At 41.3% G+C, this 20,569-nt stretch overlaps 2 protein-coding genes and 1 long non-coding RNA gene across 4 annotated transcripts in view; 2 read left to right on the forward strand and 1 right to left on the reverse strand.

Annotated features, from left to right (window-relative positions):
• LOC139363345 (uncharacterized) overlaps positions 1-1,212 on the forward strand; it is a 47,663-nt gene extending 46,451 nt beyond the window's left edge. Inside the window, exon 4 of one of the 2 annotated variants that reach the window (XR_011623493.1) lies at positions 1,074-1,212. This is a non-coding gene — a long non-coding RNA (uncharacterized lncRNA). The remainder of the gene's footprint in view (positions 1-1,073) is intronic. The other variant, XR_011623494.1, reaches the window with a different exon arrangement.
• The window catches only part of LOC105478773 (glutaminyl-tRNA amidotransferase subunit QRSL1), a 35,991-nt gene extending 23,288 nt beyond the window's left edge, over positions 1-12,703 (reverse strand). The window contains exons 1-3 of the mRNA XM_011736405.3: positions 12,569-12,703; positions 2,117-2,276; positions 1,701-1,799 (exon numbers count right to left, since the gene is read on the reverse strand). Of these exons, the coding sequence (XP_011734707.2) occupies positions 1,701-1,799; positions 2,117-2,276; positions 12,569-12,592 (283 nt within the window). The 5' untranslated portion in view covers positions 12,593-12,703. The remainder of the gene's footprint in view (positions 1-1,700; positions 1,800-2,116; positions 2,277-12,568) is intronic.
• Positions 12,704-12,776: 73 nt separating this feature from the next.
• Positions 12,777-20,569, forward strand: part of LOC105478772 (reticulon 4 interacting protein 1) — a 54,879-nt gene continuing 47,086 nt past the window's right edge. Inside the window, exons 1-2 of the mRNA XM_011736403.2 lie at positions 12,777-13,517; positions 19,726-19,877. Of these exons, the coding sequence (XP_011734705.2) occupies positions 13,244-13,517; positions 19,726-19,877 (426 nt within the window). The 5' untranslated portion in view covers positions 12,777-13,243. The remainder of the gene's footprint in view (positions 13,518-19,725; positions 19,878-20,569) is intronic.

The following is a 20,569-nucleotide window of genomic DNA, read 5'->3' on the forward strand; positions in this document are numbered from 1 at the left end:
TCTCCAGTTTCACCATGGTAACACTTGTGGGGCATTCCTTTTTGAACAGTACCCATTCCCTTGATGTCTACAACATCACCTTTCTTACAGGTTCGCATGTATGTGGCAAACAACTCCTTGTTTTCTAAAAGGCCTACAAAACACGTATTGGGGCCTCTCCTCTTTCCCTTTGTGTTCATCATTTTGGTGAATTACTGTATGATGGTGGTTCCTGCCAAAAGGCCAGTTATTTTTTTACAGGAAACAAAACAGTGAACATGCAAATCATATGTAAGAAACAAGAGTCGGCTGGGCGGGGTGGCTCATGCCTGTAATCCCAACACTTTGGGAGGCCAAGACAGGCAGATCACCTGAGGTCAGGAGTTTGAGACCAACCTGTCCAATGTGGAGAAACCCTGTCTCTACTAAAAGTATAAAATTTAGCTGGGTGTGGTGGCGCATGCCTGTAATCTCAGCTACTCAGGAGGTGAGACAGGAGAATCACTTGAACCCAGGAGGCAGAAGTTGCGGTGAGCCAAGACTGCGCCACTGCACTCCACCCTGGGCGACAGAGCAAGACTCTGTCTTAAACAAACAAAAAAAAGAGTCTAAACTGCAATTAAGCGATTCATAATGATATGCCTTAATTATTCCTAATTTAAATAATCAGTTGTACTTTCTTCCAGTAATTTTTTTTCTACTGTTAAATGTATGTTTTCCAAAGATAGTCTGTGCATTCATTATTTTTATAATCTAAAAACAGACTTTAACAGTTAGTTCTACAAAATATTGCATGATAGTCAGAGATGTACCCAGTATTTTTGAAATAATAAATCTCTATTTTGCTCACTGTACTTGACTGTTTCTTCTCAGATGATGTTATACCACACAGTAATTTTTATGTATTTCCAGTAGAAATAGATCTTTATTTTCAACTAAAATTTTCTCTGGCTATTGAAAAGCTGTAGCATACATTCCAAAATAATGAACAACAGTCTGCATATTAGAGGAAGGTGGGGCATATTCCTCATAGAATATTATTTTTAGCGTATAGTACTCTGAATAACCTTTTTTCTATTTCTGTTTCTTCCTAGGATCCAAATATCTTGATAAACCTGCTTTCTTTTGACCGAACTCTAAAGAATAAATCTAAACATTGCCATACTGTGCTATAAGAGAGGAATCAGAAAATAAAAAATAACTGGCCAGTAGATGTTAATGAATCCTCACATCATCTACAAGAGAAGGGTATCGATGATAGCCAGTTCACACTTATTCCCATGTTATCAATTAGCTGAAGGTAGAGGTTATATAGTGTGTTTACAGTAATCAGTTTTTTATTTCATTTTTTAGAGATGGGGTCTCACTATGTGGCCCAGGCTGGACTCAAACTCCTGAGCTCAAGTGATTCTCCCACCTCAGCCTCCCCAGTAGCTGGGACTACAGGCCAGCACCCGATTGGTAATTAGTTATTGAATTGAGTCTTCCTAAATTTAATAGAATCTTTGAAAACTTCTGAAATAGTATTCATTAAGCTGGCCTACCTCTAAAGAAAAATTCTGCATTCCGAAAGAGTAAACAGCAAAAAAGGTGATATTATATTCTAAATATTTCCTTCAAAGATATAATTAGTCTGAAATTATCTTGGTACTTTATTATCCTTAAAGTGAAAAATACCGATTTTTACAAAAGTATCAATGCTCTGATGAGTTAAACTTTACCTTTCAGCATATTTGATGCACATGTTGTCTCAATGCCGGACGTGCTGAAGTTGTCTTTTACTGCAACGGGAATTCCATCTAAATCCCCAAGTGACTGTCCTGCATTAAAAAGCCAAAAGAGTGATAAAGGAGAGAGTTTAAAATATAAAGATACATGAATACATGTTATAACAGGCACTACTAGTTTTTGGCAAAGATACTTCTTCAGAAATCAAATTTATGGCAGAAATTAATACAGTTGGACAGTATAAAGCATCACATAGCCATTACCCTCATTTTTATTATCCTCATGGCAAGTTCTTTAAATAAGGCTACGTTTTATGTTTAAAGCTTCACTTGCCAAATGGAGACTACTACAACCAATTAAACTCCTTCTCTGGAGATACAACAATTAAGTATAGTTAAAAGCAATTTACCATTCTTATATCTCTTTTCTGATTCTTCAGCTTGTTTTAAGGCCACCTCTTCCGACACAGTAATGTAGGCATTTAGAAACTTGGTCTTCTTGATAAGAGAGAGACATTTTTGACAGAGCTCTGTTGGTGTAATTTGGCCTTGTTTCAGTGCCGCAGAAACCTATAGTGTATACAATTCAAAAACCTTTTACTGAGTCTGCAGAAGTTTCAAATGTTATGTTGGTGGGGGTAGGGGTGATGGAGTGGCTAAGTATAACATTTTAAAGTGAGGCTTAGGTTCAAAATCAACAGAACCTATTACCTCTAACACTTAGTGTAGTGGAGGAAGGGTGATGCACTGATCAGCTTGAGGAGAGGTGGAGGACATGACATTCTTCTCCTTAGCTAACTTTTGGTTTTAAAGTCAGGCTGTACAAACAACAGCAATAAGTCAGGTAAACCATCCTGTCCAGGGGGAGTTGAGGCACAGCATGGGTGAAGGATGGCTGAAGGCAGATTCTGTACAGAGGGTAGCTTAGCTGCAACACAGGCAGTCCAGAGAGAAAAAAAGAGAAGTGAACTGGACAAGGCACTGAAGGATTTTTATGGCTCTCTAAATAAGATCTTTATACCTATTGTGGAGTTCAAGTAAGAGACACTATGAATTGAGAGAAATGCTTATAAAATACAGGTTCAAAGACAAACTAAAAACAAACTTTTCTGAAATTCTGTCTTTAGGGAAGACATTAGGAAGGCTGGTAAAGAAGGAGTTAAAAAAAAAAACTACACCAAAAGTGACTGAGAAGTAGTGAATACCAGTGTATATTGACAGGAAGTAGGGCCTGAGATGGAGTCATGGGTGTCTAATATTTCCTGTAGGAAGTAATAATAACATATACTTACTAATCAGATAAAAGGGATGAATAACAAGAAGTAAAAGATGACACCAAAACTTTGGAGATTTTATGAAAAGATAATTGGATTAGATGGGAGCTGAGAGAAAAGGAGAACAGGGGAAGGAATAGTATTTACCAAGTATTTTCTAAGAGTCAGGCACTGTTGCTTTACATGCGTTATTACTTCATTTAACCCTTAAAACAACCACACTGGCTGGGTGCAGTGACTCGCTCCTGTAATCCCAGCACTTTGGAAGGCCGAGGCGGGCGGATCATGAGGTCAGGAGATCGAGACCATCCTGGTCAACATGGTGAAACCCCGTCTCTACTAAAAATATAAAAATTAGCCAGGTATGGTGGTGCGTGCCTGTAGTCCCAGCTACTTGGGAGGCTGAGGCAGGAGAATCACTTGAACCTGGGAGGCGGAGGTTGCAGTGAGCTGAGATTGCGCCACTGTACTCCAGCCTGATGACAGAGCCAGACTCTGTCAAAAAACAAAACAAAACCAAAAAACAATCACACAAGTTAGGTACTGTTTATCTCATTTGACAGATGAAGAAACTGAAGCTCAGAGACCTGGAGTGATTTGTCCAAAGGCAAACAAATAGTAAGGGACAGTATGACTTCATAATATACAGTCTTCTCCATTTCTATCTCTACTCTATTGGAAGCTTAGGTTGTCCTCCAAGCTGACAGTATTTTCACGTGTCCCATATGTACCAAGAAACAGAAGTTTGCATTTGAGCGGAAAATCTCCAAATGATCTGCTCTCAGCTACTGAGTAAATCATCAAAGCAATGGCATTCTTGGGGCTGAGGGTTTTAAATGCAACAAGCAGTGGGAAGAGGTCATCAAGAGGATTCCCTAATGCTCACCGACAAGAGGAAAAGGACTTCCATGGGGAGGCTGCTGGACTGCTGCAGGGATGGGGAGGGCAGCGAGGTCTGACTTAAGTAAGTGACTTTTATAGTAACAAGAAGAGAGAGTTTGTCGAATGGTTTGTATGAAAGGTAAACCCTTGGCCAGGTGCGGTGGCTCACGCCTGTAATCCCAGCACTTTGGGAGGCCGAGGCAGACAGATCACCTGAGGCTGGGAGTTGGAGACCAGACTGACCAACATGGAGAAACCCCGTCTCTACTAAAAATATAAAATTAGCCAGGTGTGGTGGCGCATGCCTGTAATCCCAGCTACTCGGGAGACTGAGGCAGGAGAATCGCTTGAACTTAGGAGGCGGAGGTTGCAGTGAGCCAAGATCGTGCCGTTGCACTCCAATCTGGGCAACAAGAGCGAAACTTTGTCTCAAAATAAATAAAGAAATAAAGAAAAGAAAAGAAATGTAAACCCTCTAGAAGAAAGAAGGTAGAAAGAATAAAAGAGAGCAGTGTGTTTTAATATCATGTATATGGAATGGGAAGAACAAAGATGCTAGCAGGCTGAGTGGAAGAGAGTTAGAACTAGCAAAAACCCAGAGCTAGAGAGACAAACATATGTAGGCAGGTCCATCCCATGGCTAAGTTGTAATAATGAGGAAAATTGCATCTGCCACTTTCTCTCCTTCCTTGACTCCTCTCAAGTCCCCTAATGTCTACTATCCTCAAGCTGCTTCCAGACTGGTCTGAGGATAAAAGCTAAGGTGTTACAATTGTGACTGAACGGCAAGAAATAAGATTGTCTAGGAGTATTCACTGGAAATGGTGCCGATTTTCATTGAGACCATTTTTAGGAACTCTAGATTTGAGAAAAACAAAATCAATAAGGGAATTGGAAAAGAGAAGTGAAAATAAAGATGCTAATCAGCTAAATGGACCAAGCATAAGAAGCAGGAAATATAAATCACATATACAGTTCCCCGGGACGAAACTGCAGGTGTCACATCTGAATATAAAACGAAGTTAACTTCTAAGTTTTTGTTAAAAGAAAAAAAATTCTCTCTCTGGCACATCTTTTCTCTAATGGAAACTAGGCCTTCCCTGGCAGCCACTGCTTCTCCTGTTTAGCACCTACCTACCACATAACACACAGTTCAGATTGGGAGATGGGACAGATGATCTCCTTGTTCCTCAATGCTTCTCTTCTCTCAAACATCCTGCTCACCCGAAGCACATGCCTTGGGAGATGACACCACACTCCCTGGTGTGTTGACCTATAGCCTCTCTGGTACTACTTTTCATCTATTGACAATTTTGTTGCCTAGCGCACTGTCATCTTCATTACTATTGCTCCTATCCTCTCCCTTGTTCCCGTCAAATTTCAAGTCCATGTACACCAACACCTGATTTTTCAGTTCTTTGACCTCACTTCACACAAACTTTTCCTTCACCTCACCCCAGTTGCCAACTCTCCTGGTTACTGCCCAGACTACATACAACATTACTAACATCCGTATGATCTCCAAAATGTCAATTCCAGCCATCCCATGTCTCCAGCCCTCAGCTCACTTACTTTACTATCCACACAGCCAGCAAGAAAAAGGGACCTTAGTTCCACAACCACAGGAAATGAACTCTGCCAAAACCAATGAGGTCCAGAGGGCTGGAGCTCAGATGGAACTCTAGCCCTGGCAATACCTTGCAGTACAACTACAGCACATAGATTTCAGCCTTGTGAGACCCTGAGTAGAGAACCCAGTTACTCCATGCCCAGACTTCTGACCCAGAAAACTGTGAGATCCTGAGATTATGTTACTTTAAGCCACAAAGTTTATGGTAATTTTTTATGCAGCCATAGACAATTAATATACCTCCTTAGAAAAATTTCAAAACCTTGCTCAGGAACCACTCTTCTTAGAAAGTAAAGGAAGGGAAAAATGCAAATACATATAATTTAGTAATTTTGTCCCTGTAACAAAATTAATGTTAATAATAGGTAGTACTTAGTTCTAGGCATTGTCCTCGGTGCCTAACATATCATTTAATCTTTACATCCACACTGAGAAGCTATTATTATCTCCATTTACAGATTTAAAAAAACTGAAGTTCCTACCTGAGGTCACATAACTAAAAAGCAGCAGAGCTGGCTGGGCGTGGTGGCTCACCCCTGTAATCCCAGCACTTTGGGAGGCCAAGGCGGGCTGATCACAAGGTCTAGAGATCAAGACCATCCTGGCCAACATGGTGAAACCCCGTCTCTACTAAAAATACAAAAATTAGCTGGGCGTGGTGGCGGGCATCTGTAGTTCCAGCTACTTGGGAAGCTGAGGCAGGAGAATCGCTTGAACCCGGGAGGCAGAGGTTGCAGTGAGAAGAGATTGCGCCACTGTACTCCAGTCTGGCGACAGAGTGAGACTCTGTCTAAAAAAAACAAAAAAAAGGTAGCAGAGCTGGGATTCAACTGAGGACTGATCTTGTTTCCAACACTCATGCGCTGAACTACTTACTATACTACAGGGTGAGTATCCCTTATCCAAAATGCTTGGCACAAGAAGTGTTTAGATTTCGGATATTTTCAGACTTTGGAGTCCTCTATGTTTACTATATGCTTTCCAGCTGAGCATCCCTGACCCAAAAATCTCAAGTCTAAAATGCTCCAGTGAGCATCTCCTTTGAACACGCCCTTTGAAAATCATGTTGGTGCTCAAAAAGTTTTGGATTTTGGAGCATTTCAGATTTTCAGATTAGGGATGTTCAACCTGTGTAATTACTCTCTATGCAAGACACTTTGGCATTTATTTCTCTGTAATGAAGTGGAGACATTTTAATTAACTGAACAGACAGCATTAGAGGTTTACTTAGGAAAGGAACTGTCTTTTTTTTTTTTTTTTTTAAACGGAGTCTCGCTCTGTCGTCCAGGCTAGAGTGCAGTGGTGCGATCTCGGCTCACTGTAACCTCCGCCTCCCGGGTTCAAGCGATTCTCCTGCCTCAGCCTCCTGAGTAGCTGGGATTACAGGTATGCGCCCTCGAACTCCTGACCTTGTGATCTGCCCGCCTCGGCCTTCCGAAATGCTGGGATTACAGGCATGAGCCACTGTGCCCCGCCAGAAAAGAAGGGTCTTTAAAAAAAAAAATTGCCTTGATAAACACTGAAGGTACAGGAGAGCTCTTGAAGGCTGAGTATTCCAGGGACAGGTACTCATCCTCTCTTTAACATAGTCCATTCATGCTTTTGCCTTCTTGCTTCTTGAAATTGCATGTCAAGATCACCAGCAAGCTCCACATTCCTAAACCCACTGGTCAGTACCAGCCCTCATTTTACAGTACTCCTTAGTAGCATTCAACACAAGTGACCACTCCCTCCTTGAAACACTTCTTCTCTGTGTTCAGGACACCATGCCATCCTGGCTTTTCCTCCTGTCTCACTGGGCATTCTTTCAAGTCTCTTTTGCTGGCTTTACTTCCTATTGTTGACCTCCAAAATGTTGGAATTTTAGGTCTTCCTCTATTTTTACACTCAACTTCCGAGGTAATCTCATCTAGCCCTATAGGTTTAATTATCTTCTATACTCTGGCCAATGTATATCTCTCACCTAGCCTCTTTGCTGAGCTCTGAACTCTTGTATCTAGCTGCTTAAGTGATATCTTCACTTGGATATCTAGGAGGCATCTAAAAATTAACACATCCAAAACAAAACTCTTGATAACCTTCCCATTCCAAACATGTTCCCTTTAGAGGTTTTCCCATCTTGATGTTACATTTCCCCAACTGCCCTGGCCCAAAACCTAAGTAAAACCTTGATTCTTCTCTTTCCCTCAAACCCCATATCCAAAACATCTGCAAACCCTAACTTTAAAAACAATATCCACTCCCACTATCTCTTGCCAATGCAACAGGCTTCTAAAATGCTTTCTTGCTCTTTTTTTTTTTTTTTTTTTTTTTTTTTAGACAGGGCCTTGCTCTGCTGCCAAGCCTGGTGTGCACTGATGTGATCTCGCCTCATTGCAGCCTCAACCTCCCAGGCTCAAGTGATCCTCCCACCTCAGCCTCCTGAGCAGCTGAGATTAACGCCATGCGCTACCATGCCCAGCTAATTTTTGTGTTTTTTGTAAAGACAGGGTTTTGCCACATTGCCCAGGCTGGTCTTGAACTCCTGAGCTCAATCAGCCTGCCTCAGCTTCTGAAAGTGCTGGGTTTAAAGGCATGAGCCATTGCACCCGGTCAGTCTTTGTACTTTATTACTTGCTTTTCTATAGATCATGGATCCTTAAGAGTCATCTGAAGGAGCTTTTAAAATTTTAACTCAGATCATGTCCACAGATTCAAAACTTTCCAGAAGATTCCCATTACACTTTGAATAAAATCCATACTCCCTACTGTGGCCTCAAAGGTTCTCCGCAATTTGGCTCCTACCTGTCTCCCTAACCTCTTCTCTCATTGCTGTCTTCATTCACTTTTCTCCAGGCATGCTGGCCCTCTTGCTATTCCTCGAACATGTTAAGCTTGCTCTTGTTTTAGGGTCTTTGTACTTACTGTTCCATCTGCCTGGAACACTATTCTCTCAGATCTGCCCAGTGTTCCCCCTTCATATCCTTCTGGTCTCTATTAAGTATTATTCACTCAGTCAGAGAAATCTTCTGGCCACTCTAGCTAAAATGTCCAGCTCCCCCAACTAGTTATCATACTATGATCTACTTAATTTTTCTCCACAGTACTTATACTACCTGAAATTATATCCTTTACTTTTTTTTTTTTTTTTAAAAAAAGTGTTTAATGGCTGCATTTCCACAAAAAAATGTTAGGTTTCAGGAAGCAGGAGCTTCTGTCCGTCTTTAATGCTACCCCCCAGTGGCTGGAACACAGAGGTACTCACTAAATGTTAGTTGAATGAATAACAGTTGTTTAAAATTTAGAATCGATTTCCCTATAGAGCAATGATTAGTTTTTCTAAAGTTGAAGCTCCAAGAAGCCAAACGAATATATCCTTCTTTAAACTTTAGGATTAATAATATTAGCCTGGTGCCTCACTCCTAGAAACACTGGAATCACAAAAGACAAAAGTAAAAGTGAGATTCCTCCCCCTTTCTGAATGTACCTGGGTAAAATTTACAAATAGGAATTCTACCTACTTGGCATTTACCTCTTTTTTGTGCCTAATCCCAGGACTCCTGTTACCATAAGCCTCCACTCACATCCCCCAAATTGCCTCCATAATTTCCAGCCCTTCTCCCTAATTCCCAGCAAATTTTCCCCTCTTCAACTGATTATCTCAATTAAGGTATGATGAAGAAATTTGAACTGTTATAATTTACAACAATGGGTGAACAAATCATTCAACCTTCCCAGGCATCTGTACATATGTAAAATATAACTAAATTGAAAGATAATTTGTATGAATTAATTAATCTCTAATTGGTAGAATTTAGGGCATCAGTACAGTGATGTGGAAAAAATACAAAGTAGACAGAAGGTAGTTTTAGAGCTGGGGAAATAACCACCAAATGTTTTGCATGCTAGGCATTAATAGGTGTTCATTAAAGGAGTGATTAAGTAAAAGTAATCATGCCAAGGCAACCTCTGGGTCTTCCCCTGGGTCCGCTCTCCTGAATAGTTTTTTTTCCCCCATGACGCAAAAGTTGTTTTTCATTATGGCTCACTCAATGACACCAGAGAGAAGTAGCACTAAAAAAGGTAGCACTTAAGGAGCTATGACAGTTGTCAAAATCAAAATAGAGTCACTTGTGTTAAAATCCTGACTAATGGAGTCAAGGAAGGTCAAGAAGAGAGGGTTCTCATGCACGAATGCCTGATAAGAAGAACTATCACACTCCAGCTGACAAGGGATTGATAACCGAAGTATATAAGGAGTTCAAAAAACTCAACAGGAAAAAAAAAAATCCAATAATCAAATTAAAAATGGGCAAAAGATCAGAATAGACATTTCTCAAAAGAAAGACATATAAATGGCAAACCGGTATATGAAAACGTGCTCAACATCACTGATCATTAGAGAACTGCAAATCAAAACTACAATGAGGTATCATCTCACTCCACTTAAAATGGCTTCTTCCAAAAGACAGGCAATAATGAATGCTGGTGAGGATAGAGAAAAGTTGGTTGAAATGTAAATTACTACAGCCACTATGGAGAATAGTATGGAGGTTCCTCAAAAACCTAAAAATAGAACTACTGGTTGGGCACAGTGGCTCACAGCTGTAATCCTAGCACTTTGGGAGGCTGAGAGAGGAGGATTGCTTGAGGCCAATAATTTAAGACCAACCTGGCCAACACAGTGAGACCCTGTCTCTAAAAAAAAAAAATTAAAAATAAATTAAAAAAAATAGCACAACCATATGATCCAGCAATCTCACTGCTAGGTATATACACACCTAAAGGAAAGAAAATCAACATAGCAAAGACATATCTGCTCTCTCATGTTTCTTGCAGCACTATTCACAATAGCCAAGATTTGAAAGCAACCTAAGTATCTACCAACAGATGAATGGATAGAGAAAATGTCCTACATGTACACAATGGAGTACTATTCAGCCATAAAAAGAATGAGAGCCTGTCATTTGCAACAACATGGATGGAACTGGAGGGCATTATGTTAAGTGAAATAAGCCAGGCACAAAAAGACAAAATCCCATGTTCTCACCTATTTGTGGGAGTTAAAAATTAAAACAATTGATCTCGTGGAGGTAGAGTAGAATGATGGTTACCAGAAGCTAGAAAGGGTAGTAGTAGGGGTGGGAAGTGGGGATGGGTAATGGGTACAAAAATATAGTTAGACAGAATGAATAAGATACAGTATTTGATAGCACAGTGGGTGATTACAGTCAACAATAATTTATTGTACATTTAAAAATAACTAAAAGAGTATAACTGGAATGTTTGTAACACAAAGAAATGATAAATGCTTGAGGTGATGGACACACCATTTACTCTGATGTGATTACTATGCATTGTATGCCTATATCAAAATATCTCATGTGCCCCATAAATACATACAACTACTATGTACCCATTAAAATTTTTTAAAAAACAACAATCATAAGACTGCAAAAAACACAACCTTGCACAGAGGCCATTGCAACCTTCCACACACACAAGTACTTCTGTAAGGATGTCTGTCCAGCAACTGACCATTCAACCTTGGAATGATGCCACCTTTGTGACTGATCCTTGTGGCCAGGATAACTGATTCAAAATAATTTATGTAATCTTTCTGTCTTTAAAAACATCCTTTGCCCCAACCTCCCTGAGTAGGCACATAGTTTACTATATCACACATATTCCCATTGCATTGCTACCCCAAAATAAATATTTTCTTTAGAGTCTCTTTCTGTTACTTAGATTGCCAGTGGAAAAGGCAGAAAAAGGAAATACCATATTTTTATAGGTTGTATTTAATTTTAAAACAAGTTTTGGGTGTTGTCCATTTATTAATTTATTTTTTAAAGAAAAAATTTGATTCGATACAATTTAAAATGGTAAAATAATAATGTATTTTGGGGAGGAACTATTTATTATTTAAAGCCTGTGGATTTAAAGTTCTCATTATATATTACAGCTATCTATAATTATAATTCCAGGCTGCCAGCTGGGAAACAAACAAACAAACAAAACGACAACTTCTAGGGTGGAATAAAAAGGAAGATGGAAGGCAGTTTAGGTCCTCAGCGCCTACTTCTTACCAGAAATCACCTGAAGCCCCCATTAAACCATACTCCTGAACCTACCACACAGATCTAATTAAGTCTAGAGTGGGACATAGCTTTAGTTTTAATAGGTGCTTCACGTGACTCTGATAGCAACTGGCCTGCAGGCAGTTCTAAGGTTGAGTGATGGAAGTAAAAAGGAAGTAAAAAGACCTGAATTAAAGCTTAACAGCAGACATAACGTGAGAGGGCAGATTCCAGCCATATCTGCAAGACAGAATGAACAGGGCTTAATGATTTACTGGATATGAAAGATGAGGAAGAATCTAAGGGCAAATGAGATAATATTTGTGCCATTAAAAATAGACTATTAAGAATTCAGAAATACCAGAGCTTTTGTTTTTTAAGACGGCGGTTGAGAGGTAAGTCCTGTTACAATGATTACTTCACTGATTAAAGTGAATTTGAGGGTGCTTACGTGACATTTAGAAGAACTGCCCAGAAGGCGTTCACAAATACAGCCTAGAGTTCAAACATGACGTCCAGGAAATGGAGACACGGGTTCGGGAATCCCTGGTATCTTAGTGGTTGGTAAATCCTAGAGAACGAATTCTTTGAAAAAGCCCAAACATTACTGGTTTGAATTTTGCAAACTACAGTTTCGCCGGGCTTCTTAGCGACAACTGCAGCTAAGTGTCGGGGACAGAAGAGAGACTGAAGTGGCCCCGCAAGCCCCCTTTATCTGGCAAAGCCCACTCCGAGACCATCCGGTGCCCGACCCACACCAGAACAAACGTCTAATGGTGAGAAGCCGATTCACCACCCCACAGATCCGCGGTGCAGAGATTTCCCTGCTAAGGCCCAAACTCCTGAATGGGTACGGCAAGTACATCCCAAGGACCGAAAGGTACCTATCCCCCACTCAGTTCAAGAGAAGGCAGCGAGGTGGGCCAAGATGCGTGGTAAAGCCCAGGGACTCTTTGTCAACGAAGTCCGCTTAACTTTCCGCCCTCCCGGGGGCCTCAGCGAGCCAATTCCACTCACTTCTTGGAGGGTCCGGCCCAGCATGGTCCTCGTGCCCAGCCTGCCACCATAGGAGCCAGGCAAGGAGGAAAAAGAGGTCACTGGTCGCTAGTGATGGTACATGGCCGCAGCCATCTTTAATTGTCACTGAGCCCTTCAACATCGAGTACTTGGATTGGTTTAATTGCAGCCCGAGGAAATGATCTTTGCAGGCGATTGGTTGGCGCCGTAAAGCCACCCCGGCGGCTGAGGAGAGCGGGCAGGCAAGGAGATTCCGGGCCAGGGTCGCGGCGGCAGTCGGCAAGCGTTCGATTCTCTGGCGTTGGACCGAGAGCGGTGTCTGCCTGTCCCGCCGAGGGTTCCCAGGACAGGGCAGGGATCTAGGGGGTTTGCGCACCTGCTTTTTTATCCCCCCCTTTTTTTTTAGAAGGGGAGAGGGTGAAAGGGAGGGAGGAGAATAGACAGAATACTGACTGGAACGTTGATTGGAGCATTTCATATGCGAAGAGCAGAATAAAAATTCCATATTCTTTCAGTTTCTCCATTAGATTAGCTTCATTTTCGAATGCTCCGTTTTGCATGCTTAATTTTGAAACTAGCCCGTGGTTTGGCAGAATTTGACCGAATTCAGGGGTGAGAGTTTGATCCAGTCCAAGTGTATTTGAATTTGAGCACGCCGTTCAACCAGTGTTTGCAATGGAATTTCTGAAGACTTACGTACTTAGAAGAAATGCATGCACTGCGGTTTGCTTCTGGAGAAGCAAAGTTGTCCAAAAGCCTTCAGTTAGAAGGATTAGTACTACCTCTCCAAGGAGCACTGTCATGCCTGCTTGGGTGATAGATAAATACGGGAAGAATGAAGTACTTCGATTCACTCAGAACATGATGATACCTATCATACACTATCCAAATGAAGTCATTGTCAAAGTTCACGCTGCCAGTGTAAATCCTATAGACGTTAATATGAGAAGTAAGTTTTCAAAAGACATTACCTTTTTAAAAAAAGTCATTATTTAATAAGGTATGCGGTTTTAAAAAATTTGACTACGCTTCTTTGGTTAACTCAAATGAATCATTTAGGTTTTTAACAATACCTCTGCAAATATTATTTCCAAAATTTTTGAAATTGCAATGGCCAGGGTATCTTTCTGGCCATTTGTCTTGATAAAATGTAAGCTTGATTGTTTTCATGCGTCCTTAAATATGTAAGTTCAGACTTGAGAACTGTGTCTGTAGCTTTTTTTTTTTTTTTTTTTTTTTTTTTTTTGAGACTGAGTCTCTGTCACCCAGGCTGGAGTGCAGTGGCCTGCTCACTGCAACCTCCGCCTCCTGGGTTCAAGCAAAATTTCTCCTGCCTCAGCCTCCGGAGTAGCCGGGATTACAGGCGCGTGCCACCACACCAGGCAAATTTTTTTGTATTTTTAGTAGAGATGGGGTTTCACCATGTTGGTCAGGCTGGTCTCCAACTCCTGACCTCAGGTGATCCGCCTGCCTCGGCCTCCCAAAGTGCTGGGATTACAGACTAGTCACTGCGCCCGGCTTATCTCTGTAGCTAAATTTCTGTCCGGGGAACTTTGTGGTATTCTGAGATCCGTCATAGGCTTCGGCAGTCTAGTTATGTTTCCTCGTCAGTTCAGAATTTGTGGGGTTTTTTGTTTGTTTTTGAGACAGAATCTCGCTCTATTGCCAGGCTGGAGTGCAATGGCGCGTTCTTGGCTCACTGCAGCCTCCGCCTTCCGGGTTCAAACAATTCTCCTGCCTCAGCCTCCCAAGTAGCTGGGACTACAGACATGCGCCGCCACGCCCAGCTAAGTTTTGTATTTTTAGTAGAGATGGGGGGTGGGGGTGGGGGGATGGCGGGGGGGGGGGGGGCGTTCACTGCGTTGGTGGGAGACTGAGGCAGGAGAATCGCTTGAACCTGGAAGGCGGAGGTTGTAGTGAGCGAAGAACACGCCATTGCACTCCAGCCTGGCGATAGAGTGAGACTCCGTCTCAAAAGAAAAAATAAATAAAAATAATGAATTGAATTGACTTTACTGTGATTGTCTCATGAAATCTACATCTGTATTCTTTGTTTTGAAGTAATAATTGCTACTACCAGTTGAGCATGCCGTTTTCCTTTATTCTTTTTACATTAGGCTTGAAGAGAGTTCAGTTTTTTTATAAGATATGTCTTTTAGTGGTAAGTTTTACTCAATGGTCAGCATGTTTTTTCATCTCCTTTGATTGTAAGTTCTTTCAAGATAGATCCCATGCTTTGTCAACCTGTTTCAGCGCTTCACATACGCAGTTGTCATTCAGCCAATATTTCTATGCCTTTTTATCTTTTTGTTCTGACTTAGGATAACAAACTTAAATTAGCAGTATTTTATCCGTGAGTAATTTTTACATTTTGTCTTCATTTAGATCTGTTAGCTTTTTATTTCTTTAAATGCACATGCGTAACTCATGCCATGTACATTTTCATTTAAACAGAATGGCTGTGTCTAGACTTTTCTTGGCTGCTGTTTAATAATCTAACACTGTGAAACATTTTACTTTTATATAGTATTCTTGAAATATCTTAGTTTTTTATGACTTGATTGGGTAATATTATTTGCAAGTTACCATCTTTTTTTTTCTCCTTCCGTTTGAGGACATGTTGTTGTCGTTGCAGAAGATATCTGAAACAGTAGCTTGGGGAAATAAAATAATGAGGAGAAGATTGTAAACTGTAGGAAGCAGTTATTTCCCTTGACAAGAAAGCAAGAGACATGTCTATTTTATTTGAGAGATGAAGACTGGCTGTTTTTCTGGAGATGGCCACTACTGTTGGACATAAAATAATAAATCATAGAAATGGCTAAAGAAATGAAGAATTTTTACGTGGGGAAAAAATGCAGCCAACAGCATCATACCAACAAAGTTTGGTGTCTTTAGATGGGATGAACGTCTTTAAACTGATGACAGATTTAGGACTTTTCACATTGGCCCAACTCTCTGAACAAGTCAAGGTGGCAACCCCTGTCAATGGGATGGAACACTTAAGGGCCCCATTCAGTTATCCGTGTCACCAAACAGATTCTCAATTACTAACTGCCAGCTGACTACATTCTGGGTTCAGGGTCTTGTTAGATAGTACCAGTGAGCCAAGGCTACTCAGTTGATGCATTAGCATATCAGGGGACCAAGAAAACTAGAAACAACCTTGAGCTGCAGTCTCTGTACCTCAAAGAGGACTGAAACCTTTCTGCAGCTCTTAAACAGCAGCTAAAGTTTGACATGGCTAAATGTCCACTTCTGTTGTTCAAACCACATAGAGGTTTCAGTGAATAATTGTTTTATTATCTTTAGCAGTGGAAAAGGATTGTAAGACAGGAAAAGTGAAGCACGTGACTTTTGTGAATATTACAGGTGAAGTTTTTTGTTTTTTTGTTTTTTTTCCCCCTGACAGAGTATAATCCTAACTAGCCAGATGGCAAATGTGTAATGTTGGTATAATGGCCATCAGCTTAGATTTTCTGGGACTTTCCCACCTTTCAAACACTTGATCCCATGTGTCTTGATTTTTTATTACAAACACAACTCATGCAAGCTACCCGCCTGTCAGCATCTCTCTCTGTATCTTCTACCTTCCCTCCTGCTATATGGATCAGCTGTCACTGCTTTCACAGAAGGCCAGCCCTTAGCTTGTGTTTCTAATCCCATCCCCTCTCACCTACTCTGGGATATCATTCCAGCAGTTATCTCCTGCATCATCAATCTTTTCTTTTCTACTGGATCATCCCCATTAGCATACAGACTTGCTATTATTTCTCCTTTCTTTTTTTTTTTTTTTTTTTTTGAGACGGAGTCTTGCTCTGTCGCCCAGGCTGGGGTGCAGTGGCCGGATCTCAGCTCACTGCAAGCTCCGCCCCCGGGTTTACGCCATTCTCCTGCCTCAGCCTCCCGAGTAGCTGGGACTACAGGCGCCCGCCACCTCGCCCGGCTAGTTTTTTGTATTTTTAGTAGAGACGGGGTTTCACCGTGTTAGCCAGGATGTTCTCGATCTCCTGACCTCGTGATCCGCCCGACTCGGCCTCCCAAAGTGCTGGGATTACAGGCTTGAGCCACCGCGCCCGGCCGCTATTTCTCCTTTCTTAAGGAGAAGGAAAAAAAGCCACTCAAAAGTCCTCTGTCCATCCTAGTTGCCACTTCGAGCTACTGTTCCATTTCTCTGCTCCCCTTACAACAAAACTATTTTAAAGAGGGTTCAGTCTTCTCATGGTCTCCAGTCCCTTATTTCCCATTCTCTCAAAAGCACACGACACAGCAGCTGCTCCTGGCAGGGTTACCAAAGGTCTGCATGTTGTTAGATCCAGGCTTGTTTGTTTGTTTGTTTTAAAGCCTCTTAGCAGCTTTGGACCTTATTTGAAAACCTGTCTCTCCTGTCAGCAGCATTGAACGTCTTTAAACTGCCTCCTTAGGCTCCTTTGCTGCTTTCTCCTCATACCTAAGATCTAATGGATTGCCCATAGAAGTGGGTGCAGGGCAAGGGGAGACGTACAGAACGGGTTAGTGACTGGAGCATGCGTTGTGAGGCAGGGAGTGAGTGGTACATGACCCTGGAGAGGTAGGCAGGGTGCCTATCATGGAGAGCCTCACATGGCAGACATGTTCTCAGAAAAATGTCAAGCAGAAGAGAGAATAGCAGGTACTTTTGGGTCTGAGAAAAGTCACATTATATGTGGAAGCCATGTAATAAATTACTCTGGATTATTATACAGTAGCAAATTTACTTGAACAAAAAAAATTGTAATTAAAAGAATGTTTTCAGTTTTATTTAGGTGATATTTATGTAAATATTCTTCTTCTTTTTTTTTTTTTTTTTTTTTTTTGAGACAGAGCTTTGCTTTGTCACCCAGGCTGGAGTGCAGTGGTGTGACCATGGCTCACTGCAGTCTCAAACTCCTTGGCTCAAGCAATCCTCCTGCCTCAGCCTCCTGAGTAGCTGGGACTACAGGCATGTACCACTATGCCTGGCTAATTTTTCAAAGTTTTAGTAGAGATGAGGCCTTGCTATGTTGCCCAGGCTGGTTTTGAACTACTGAACTCAAGCAATCCTCCCACCTTGGTCTCCCAAAGTCCTGGGATTACAGGTGTGAGCCATGGCACCTGGCCTATAAATATTCTTAAAAATAAAAAGGTATGGGCCAGGTGCGGTGGCTTATGCCTGTAATCCCAACACTTTGGGAGGCCAAGGTGGGTGGATCGCTTGAGCCCAGGAGTTTGAGACCAGCCTGGCCAACATGACGAATCCCTGTTTCTACAACAATTAGCCAGACGTCGTGGCACACACCTGTAATCCCAGCTACTCCAGAGGCTGAGGCATGAGAATGGCTTGAACCCAGGAAGTGGAGGTTGCAGTGAGTCAAGATCACATCACTGCACTTGGGCAACAGAGTGAGGCTTCATCTCTTAAAAAAATAAATAAAATAGGCCAGGCGTGGTGGCTCCCTATACTCCCAGCACCCTGGGAGGCCGGGGTGGGCGGATCATGAGGTCAGGAGATTGAGACTATCCTGGCCAAAATGGTGAAATGCCATCTCTACTAAAAATACAAAAATTAGCTGGCTGTGGTGTGTGCCTGTAATCCCAGCTGCTTGGGAGGCTGAGGCAGGAGAATCACTTGAACCCGGGAGGCAGAGGTTGCAATGAGCCGAGATTGCGCGACTGCACTCCAGCCTGACAATAGAGCAAGACCCTGTCTCAAAAAAATTAAATAAATAAATAAAAAGATGTATAATAAAACAACTTGATTTTACACGTCAGAACAGATGCAGCCAAGTGGCTTTTCTTCACTCAGGAATTTATTCCAATTTATTTCAAAGATGTTGTTCTGGAAATATTTTTAAGGATGTGGGGATCATTACTCATAAACTATTGTCAGCATCAAATACTTTATATTCTTGCCTTATTTATTTATTAACTTCAAACAGCTTAAACGTTTATCTTCACCAGACATGGCACCAAATATCTTGTTGTTTAAAAAGTTCATAGGTCGGGCGCTGTGGCTCACGCCTGTAATCCCAGCACTTTGGGAGGCTGAGGCAGGCGGATCACAAGGTCAGGAGATTGAGACCATACTGGCTAACACAATGAAACCCCGTCGCTACTAAAAATACAAAAATTAACTGGGCGTGGTGACGGGCGCATGTAGTCCCAGCTACTCAGGAAACTGAGGCAGGAGAATGGCGTGAACCCGGGAGATGGAGCTTGCAGTGAGCCGAGATCACCCCACTGCACTCCAGCCTGGGTGACAGAGCTAGACTCCATCTCTTAAAAAAAAGAAAAAAAAAGGAAAAAAAAAGTTTCTGAATGAATACGTTAATAAAGACATACTCTTCGAAGAACAAAGCAAAACTGTATAAAAAATAATACTAAAAGTTCTGAAGACAATTTCAAAATTTGAATTTCAAAAATATTTTGAACAATGGTGGCTTTAGTTTAATAAGTGATTATCATTTTCCAAGTAAATTTTTTTTTAAAGAAAATAAATCCATCTTTTTATGCTTTCCCATGTATTGGCAAAAAATTATAAGGTTGATTACTTTTTAAAAAAGCTTTTAAGTTCGGGGTACAAGTGCAGGTTTGTTACATAGGTAAGCTTGTGTCATGGGGGTTTGTTGCACAGATTTTTTCCTCTCCCAAGTATTAAGCCTCATACTCACTAGTTATTTTTCTTAATCCTCTTCCTCTTCCCACCCTCCACCCTCTGAAAAACCCCAGTGTGTGTTGTTCCCCTGTACATGTCCATGTGTTCTCATCATTTAGCTCCCACTTATAAGTGAAAATGTGGTATTTGGTTTTCTGTTCCTGTGTTAGTTTGCTAAGGATAATGGCCTCCAGTTCCATCCATGTCCCTGGAAAGAACATGATCTTGTTCCTTTTTGTGACTGCATAGTATTCCGTGGTGTGTATGTACCACAGTTTTTTTAATCCAGTCTATCATTGTTGGGCAGTTAGGTTGATTCCATGTCTTTGCTATTGTGAATACTATTGCAGTGAACATATACTTGCATGTGTCCTTGTAATAGAATGATTTATAATCTACATCTTAAAGACCTAAAATTGTACTGGACTATAACCCTGTAGTAGTTTTAAAAGCATTTCATACTTACATTTGGAGGAAACAGATAAATTGTGTTTTTATTTTACAGGTGGTTATGGAGCTACAGCTTTAAATATGAAGCGTGATCCTTTACACATGAAAATCAAAGGAGAAGAATTTCCTCTGACTCTGGGTCGGGATGTCTCTGGCGTGGTGATGGAATGTGGGCTTGATGTGAAATACTTCAAGCCTGGAGATGAGGTGAGTTCGGGAATGCCACTATTCCTGCACGGGTCCAACCCATAGACCCTGATCCAGCAATGGATGAGAGATGTACACTGACACAGATATTTTGCCTGTCAGTGCAGCTAAGAGGTCTCTGCTCCCTGAATCTGCAGCATCCACCCCATAAACTGAGGAAGTTCACATTTATTTACTGTGGATTAAATGATGAAGGTCTCGAGTAAACACCACTATAGGGTAATTAACATTGCCCACTGTCCAGTAGAGAGCAATCATGCACCCATGAAAGAACAAAGGTTGGTCTTAGGAACATGTGAGTAAGCAAACTATTTAGATAAACTGCCCCACATTCCCTAGTTATTTGCTCTATTGCTATCAACTCAAGGTAAAGAGGATTAGGCTGCTTTCAGCCAAATCTTTTACTGAAGCTGTGCAACACCCCGGGCCTTCCAAGTAGGTTTGTGTCTACTTCCTGTAACTTTACAATTTTTCGTCTTAACAATTTTTCCCACCACCCTGACTGAACTCCCACATATTCCTTTACTAAATGTGCAAATTTCATTCTGTTTCAGAAGTATATTCTATGCTGTTGACCTGTTTTCTTGTTTTCAACAAAAGTACTGAGCTTTGACTGGAACTGTCACTTTTTTGGTTCTGTTGTTACATTTTTTCACAAACAGTTCCGAAATATGTTGACTCTACTTGAGTTG

Source organism: Macaca nemestrina, chromosome 5 (assembly GCF_043159975.1).
Source record: "Macaca nemestrina isolate mMacNem1 chromosome 5, mMacNem.hap1, whole genome shotgun sequence".
Classification (NCBI taxonomy): Eukaryota; Metazoa; Chordata; class Mammalia; order Primates; family Cercopithecidae; genus Macaca; species Macaca nemestrina.